Source organism: Sciurus vulgaris (assembly GCF_902686455.1).
Source record: "Sciurus vulgaris genome assembly, chromosome: 5".
Taxonomy (NCBI): Eukaryota; Metazoa; Chordata; class Mammalia; order Rodentia; family Sciuridae; genus Sciurus; species Sciurus vulgaris.
Window position 1 is genome coordinate 167,529,139 of NC_136465.1, and position 6,967 is coordinate 167,536,105.

General features: G+C 40.0%; 1 protein-coding gene across 1 annotated transcript; it reads left to right on the top strand.

Annotated features, from left to right (window-relative positions):
* Positions 1 to 3,877: 3,877 nt before the first annotated feature.
* Positions 3,878 to 6,143, top strand: LOC306661137 (hibernation-associated plasma protein HP-20-like; the record flags this gene model as incomplete). The annotated part of the gene is made up of 3 exons (XM_079139923.1): positions 3,878 to 3,994; positions 4,211 to 4,254; positions 5,819 to 6,143. 3 exons carry the CDS (start codon positions 3,878 to 3,880, stop codon positions 6,141 to 6,143), a joined length of 486 nt encoding a protein of 161 aa, XP_078996049.1.
* Positions 6,144 to 6,967: the final 824 nt, after the last annotated feature.

The window sequence follows — 6,967 nt, forward strand, 5'->3', positions numbered from 1 at the left end:
CTATTCTTCATTGTACGGGAAGGCCTGCCTGGTTCAAAAAGACAAGAAAGGGAAGAGAGATTGGGAAGGAAGAAAGAAAATTAACTTTGTTCACAGATGACATGATAGTTGATGTAGGAATTCTCCCCCCAACTAAATAAAAAAAAAAGCCCACAAAATTTCTGGAACCAGTGACCGAGTTTAGGAAGATTGCATGACACAAGAGTAACAGGCAAAGTCAGTTGCTTTCCTTTGTTCCAGCAAAGAACAATTGGAATTGGAAGATTTTTAAAAATGGTATTTAACCATGGCATCAAAAATGAGATACTCAAGTACAAATCTAACAAAATTGGTATTTGATATACACAAGGAAGACGGTAAAATGAAATTCCAATAAAAAATCAAAGAAGGTATATTCTAGGTTCATAGATTGGTAGACTCAGTTCTTCCCAACTTGGTACATAAATTCAATACAATACCAACTTAAAATGTAACTATCAGCAACGATTTTATGGATATCAACAGATGGACCTAAAATGTTTGTGGGAACATGAATGAACTAGAATGGTCAACACAGTGCTAAAGAAGAGCAAAGTTGGAGGACACGGCTCCCGGATTTTGGGATTTATATAAAGCTACAGTAAATAGCATGGTAAAGTATCTATAGAAGGAGAAATTCTAAAGCAACTCAACAAACCATGCTAGATGATTGGGTGATTTATGTAGAAAATGAACCTAACACCAACCCCATACCTTTCAACAAAATTACTTCAAAATGGATTACAAGAAATGGAAAATTAGAAAATTCCAGAAGAAAATACAGGAGATAATCTAAGTGACTTTGTTTGGTAGCAAATTTTAAAATATAATACCAAAATCATAACCCATGAAACAAAAAATAGGTTGAACTTTATTAAAATTAAAAACTTCTGCTTATAAAAGATGCTGTTCAAAGAATCAAAAGTACAGTCATAGATGGAAGGAAAATATTGAAAAACACGTTTGACAAAATATACAAGGAAATAACTCCAGAAGAAAATAAACAACCCACTCAAAATGTGAGCAATGTATCTAAACAGACACCCCACAAAGAAGTTGTGTAAAGGGCACATAATCATATACAAAGATGTACATCATCATTTGTCAGAAGGAATTGCAAATTAAAGTGCCAGTGAGTACATATCAGAATAGCTAAAATAAGAAAAATAGTTCAATTTCTGCCAGGGATGCAAAGCAAAGCAATTCTCATTCATTGCTGGTAGAAATGCAATGATACCTACTTTGGAAGACAGTTTGGCGTTTATAAAGTGAAACATAATCTCAACTATGCAATCCAACAATTATGCTTCTAGGTATTTATTGAATTAATTTGAGCTTTGGAGGATGAAAGGAAATCAATGAAACTGGAAAATAAAAGGAAAAAAATAACCATTTATTCTTTCTTGTATTAATTTTACTCCTGGGTAAAAAATAATAGTAGATAAGTCATAAAGGCTCTTTTATCAAAATGTCCCAACTAACTAGTGGAAAAGAATTTATAGAATTAGAATATCACTACTTTAAAATAGCAATTTAATGGCTGTAGGCAGCTAGCATCAGTAACTGCTAACGTCACAAAGAAACAGACATATAATACCAACCGTTGTGTTGTCAACAAGTTTGAACCTGAGACTGATCAAGCCTCTGGATTAATCTACTAATAATAGATAATGCACTGAGAACAGAGTCATGTTTTGTACTGCACAATGGATTTGCAACCAATGACAGCCAGCTAATGTTCTGGGTCACCAGTCATAGCAGTGTTTAGTAAGGATTTAAAGAGATGATGTATGAGGAGCAATGACAGCTGGGAAGATGTTTTTCTTGTGTGATGCTCTCATTTTAACAACACTAATTTTTATGTATCACACATTGGCCTTCAAATAATGGTGGTGGTTTGTCCAATGATGAGTTGCTGCTGTGCCCAGAGAAGTTCTTCTGTTTGTAAAGATTTATTATCCGGGGAAATGGTCTCACTGCCCAACTACAGCCATCGATTGGTCCCACTTAAATTGGCACCACAGATACCAAACTAAGACATTAAGTTGCTCTTGAAGTCCTTCTACACATTTGGCTGAAGCAAAATATGATCTGCTTTGGAGGAAGTCACTTGCATACTATATCTTGATGACTCTGAGATTAGATACAGCAAACAAGTACTCAGAAAACAGTAGGAGAGCAAGGAAAGGCACATTCTTTTGTTTAAAGCATTTTAATTTTTAAAAAGTGGATAGTCCACATTGTGTGTATTCTTTGTGAACAATGAGTTTTGAAGTATATATACATTGTGTGAATAAACGCATTGAGGTTGGGAACGTGGCTCAGTGGCAGAGTGCATGTGTGAGGCTTCAGATTCCATCTTGAGCACCACAAAAAACATCAACTAAACAGAACCAAAAAAAGTGTCACCTCTCATGGTTATTTTTGTTGTGAGAGCCTTAACATCCACTCTCCACAGCTTTTAAGAATTCAAGTTGAGGAGATAGCTCAGTTGGTAGAATGCTTGCCTTGTAAGCAAAAAGCCTTGGATTCAATCCCCAGCACTGAAAAAAAAAAAAAAAAAAAAAAGAATTCAATATACTGTCAACTGTGCTGTGCAATATGTCTCTTGAACTCCTCCTAACTGCAGTCCTCCGTCCTTAGAGGTTGGGTTTTACCTGTCACAGATAGAAAGTCTGGGGTTGACCAAGATGTTAGCATCTTCCTAGTCCAAAGTTTGGAGTCATAGCAGGTGACCTCAGGTTCTGCTTTTGGTTAAACATTGACCTTGCTATGGACCTAGGTTGGACAACATAAAAATATTTCACTATTGAAGAAACGATTGCAGACCATTTAAAAAGTTCTTGCTACAGCAAAGCCCTGACAGGGACCCAAGCATCAGGCTCCTGAGCTAAGCAACGCAGGAACCCTTGGCTCTGGGAGAAGCCACACCAAGAGAACTCAGTCTTCCCACCTAAGAATGACCAGTAGGGACCTGATACAAGAGAAAGAAAGGTGGGGTCCAATTTTCCAGGCCCTGGGAGAGGGTGGATTGGAAATAGCCAGTCTTAATAGGGACCTGAAACACCAATGTTGATAATGTTGATAACCCCAATGTTTTCTACACATTATTTTGGGGGCTTCAGCTCTAAATAGGAAAACATGGGAATGAATTATAGTCTAGTCTACTTTATGTTCTCTGTTTAAATACAAGGCTTGGTTGAGAAAAGAACAAAACAGAGACAAGCAAAATTTATAAACCTCTGACTCAGCACCTTGAGGTATAAAAAAGTAGAATTATGAACACACATTAATTCACTTAAAATTCACTGGAATAATGTTCTGGACTCAGACTAGGTTTCAAATCCTACCTCTTATTCTTTCTAGTTCTCTGGTTTGGCATTGTTCATTAAAAATTTTTGGATCTCAACTGTAGCTATAGGTTAAGAGCTCATCTCTTGCCAAACTTTAATAAAAATTTGATGAAATAATGTTTCTGGCATTGTATCCTGAGCATAATAGGCAATAACTAGTAGCTTGTGTTAATGATAATTCATTTAATAGTTCAACATTATTTCTTAAGTATTATGTGCAGTTGATAAAGGGATGGGTAAGAACAGAGATTAACAATCTTGAATGCAGCCATAACTGGATTCAGTGTGGTGATTCAAGATAGAGGAGTTAACAAAAAGGTCTAGATACACCGCAGGGTTTAACATACTCCACAAACTGATAAGTGGCACAGCTGTCATTTGAAACCAAGCATATATGAAGTCATTTTGATCGACCGACCTTTAATTCTACCCACACAGATTGTTGAGCAAATACCTCTTCTTTGCTTCTTGTTCTAGATGTGCGGAGATTGGCCATATCCGTTCTCATGGTGAATGTCTTCACTGATCAGCTTGGCTGCTATGGATCTCCAGGTCTTCCAGGACCTTCAGGACCTCCAGGAATTCCTGGACCAGAGGGCTTCCTTGTCCCCCAGGTCTCCAAGGTAAGAAAGCCTTTTCTTCTGAGTCTTAATTTCCCTTCCCTCTCACCCTTTGGGTGGGAATGTCATGGTCTTCATAGGACTAGTAGGAGCAAGAAAAAATAGAAAAAATGGAGGGAAAGAAATCTTGGTCCAGCATTTGCTCCACATAGGGTTTCTTTGGAAGAATGCTCATTAGCTCAACCACAGATCTTATGAAGACTACGAAATCTGGCCCAGTTCCAGGCTCAGGTGGTGATCGAGGGCAATGCTGCTCCGGAAGGGTAAGTCAAGGTAGAGGAGATACCAAGAAGATTCATAGCTACAGAGGTGGAATCGTGGATCAGGACAGCTTTTCTAGTTAAAGAGGAGAGAAAGAACTCAGAAGGGCTGAGTAGCATAGCATGCTTGTGAGAAGATGTGCGCTTGATTATGATAATGTCTGAGCCAAATCCATGCATTATAGGGGAAGCTGGTGCCCAGGAAGCCCTGTGTACACTCATGTTCTAGATTCACCTAGATCCTACTCACTGGTGATACAAGATTCCTAACGTGCTGCTTGCTGTTGCTAGACAGGTTACTGGTGGAAGAGTCAGGCACAGGTTCTTTAAGGGTTGTCTGCAGACTACCAGCAGCAGCATCGCCTGAAATAGTCTTATAAAATCAAATTTTGGTCTCCACCCCAGGTCTGCTCTGAAAAACTCTAAGATGAGCAGTCTGTGTTGGAGCAAGCCCCCACGTGATTCTGATGCATGCTGGAGCTCTAGAACTGTGCATGGTGAGGGGGTGTCATGCATTGCTGCTGGCACCTAAATGAGACTGCAAAAAAGGGTCCCTGGAAACAGTCCCACACATTTTGAAAAGTTTCTTATGCAGCTATTATCATCACTGAGCCTCCGTGGGTTCCTATTCTAGGATCAAAGGGACTTAGGTTTAGTGATCTCTTGGTTCACTTGTCCTTGGGGGAATAAAAATATCTTAAATGCAAGGCTGTTGTTATTAGGTAAATGAAAGACCCACATGAGCAGAGGGGGGACATCTCAGATAAATGATGGTGTGAAGATTGATCACCATTCTTTTATTATCAGATTTCCCTAAGATTTTTCAGGGGACAAAGATCATAATTCCAAACTCAGAGGCCAATAGTACTAATCACAACAACTAATACAGCATGGAATGCTACTTCAGGAATAGACAATTAAAAGAGATGCTGTGCAGTTGAGAAAAGAGATCCTTAAAATCAGGAACTTGAGTAGAAAAATAGCTCATAAGTGATGAGATAGTACCTCTACTTATTTCTTGTATAAGCCTGAAGTTCACTCTCTTGGCCAAGGCAGTTAACTTAATCCCCGTAGGAGGTTGGCATAAACTAGTATAATCAATTTGATTGATGTACAGCTTGCTCAGATAAAAGTCAATGAAAACCCTTGTGGGAAGGGATGAGGGTAGCTGGTGGGTAATAAGCTGGGTTTCTGAGCTCTGGACAAGGGTCCCATTATGCAAAGCCAAAATGGTCCTGGGGTGCTCAGTGCTCTACAGTATGGCATAGCACCCTTGGGAGGTCTGCTGTGGGGAAGGGAAAACAGAGCAGGTCTTGCCTTCTGTACTACCTTGCACTGAGATCTCTGATGACCTCAGTAGAACTAGAATAGGGATTGCCACTGTGAGATATTGGGGTACACACAGAACCTGGAGAGCGTGACTCTCAAATTCAACATGTGAACTCCCGACACCAGGAGTGCATTCCGGAGGGTCCATGCTCCACGGAGGCAGCAGCCTCTCATGGATGTGTCTGCGTTCTTCCTAGGACAGGTCGGTATGCCAGGGTTCCCAGGACTAAAGGCGCAGTGTAAAATGCCCCTGCGGAGAGAGGTCAGCCTTCGGTGTGAGGCTCAGGGGAAGGCTTTCTCCACCTTCCCAGCCTGTCGTCTTCAGAGCGGTCCTGAAAAATGCCCAGAGGGGCTTTAAGGAGGCCAGGGGGGTCTTTATCTGCAGGAAACCTGGAAGTTATCCTTTCAGCTTTGATGTGGAGCTTCACCAGGGCAAGATGAAGGTTGGGTTGATGAAGAACCACAAGCGAGTCTTGGGAAAGCATGAGCTCTCCAAAAAAGAATATACAAATGTTTCTGGTCCCATGATTATGCCACTAGACAGGAGGACAAGGTGTGACTAGGAGCGGATGTTGAAGCGGAGGAACCAAAGCAAGCAGAAGTCATCATCTATTTCTCAGGTTTTCTGATTTCTCCCTGAAACTCTGAGCCTTATGAGATTCTTCCACCTGAAAAGGAATGAATCTAGTTCCCAGATTCGGAAAGTTAGATTTATTTCCTTAAGCATCTGAGAAAAAATACTTGTATAAAATAAGCCATCTTTACTCTCATTAAAGTTGGGTCTTGTACTGTCAAAATCAGAAAATTATTCAAGCAACACTGTCCTCATAATCAAGGTCTTTCTTAGTTAGACCACCCAGACTACAGCCCATGGACCCCAATCCAAATATCTTAGGAAAATGTATTCAGTGCACACAATCCACCTGATCTCGTTGCATTTCTTCCTTTTAAAGAGTTTTTATGTGCTCAGAGACCTTACTCTTTGCACCTTCCTCCTTGAAATTATTTTCTGTTATTTATGTGTAGACTCTGTCAAATACATTTGCCCTGCTGCAACTTTATCTTTCCAATGATAGAGGGTTAATTTTGACCATTCCTCTTCTAGAAATGGGAATAATCTAAAACACTGGCCACAATGGATACACCCACAGATCTCAGTGGCTGAACGTCATGTATACCTGAAGCCCACAGATATTTCTGGAAAAAGGTTGAAGCTCTTCCAAGAGGTGGGAGAACAAGATCCTGACTTCTTGTGAATGGGAGTCTTCTTCACATGTGCTTTGAAGGTCTCCAAGTTCAAAGTGGCAAAAGAGAAAAGAGCAGAGATGGCAGTACATGGAAGAAATCTATGAGTAAGATTTTAGTGGTGGCTCACATTCACTGTGTC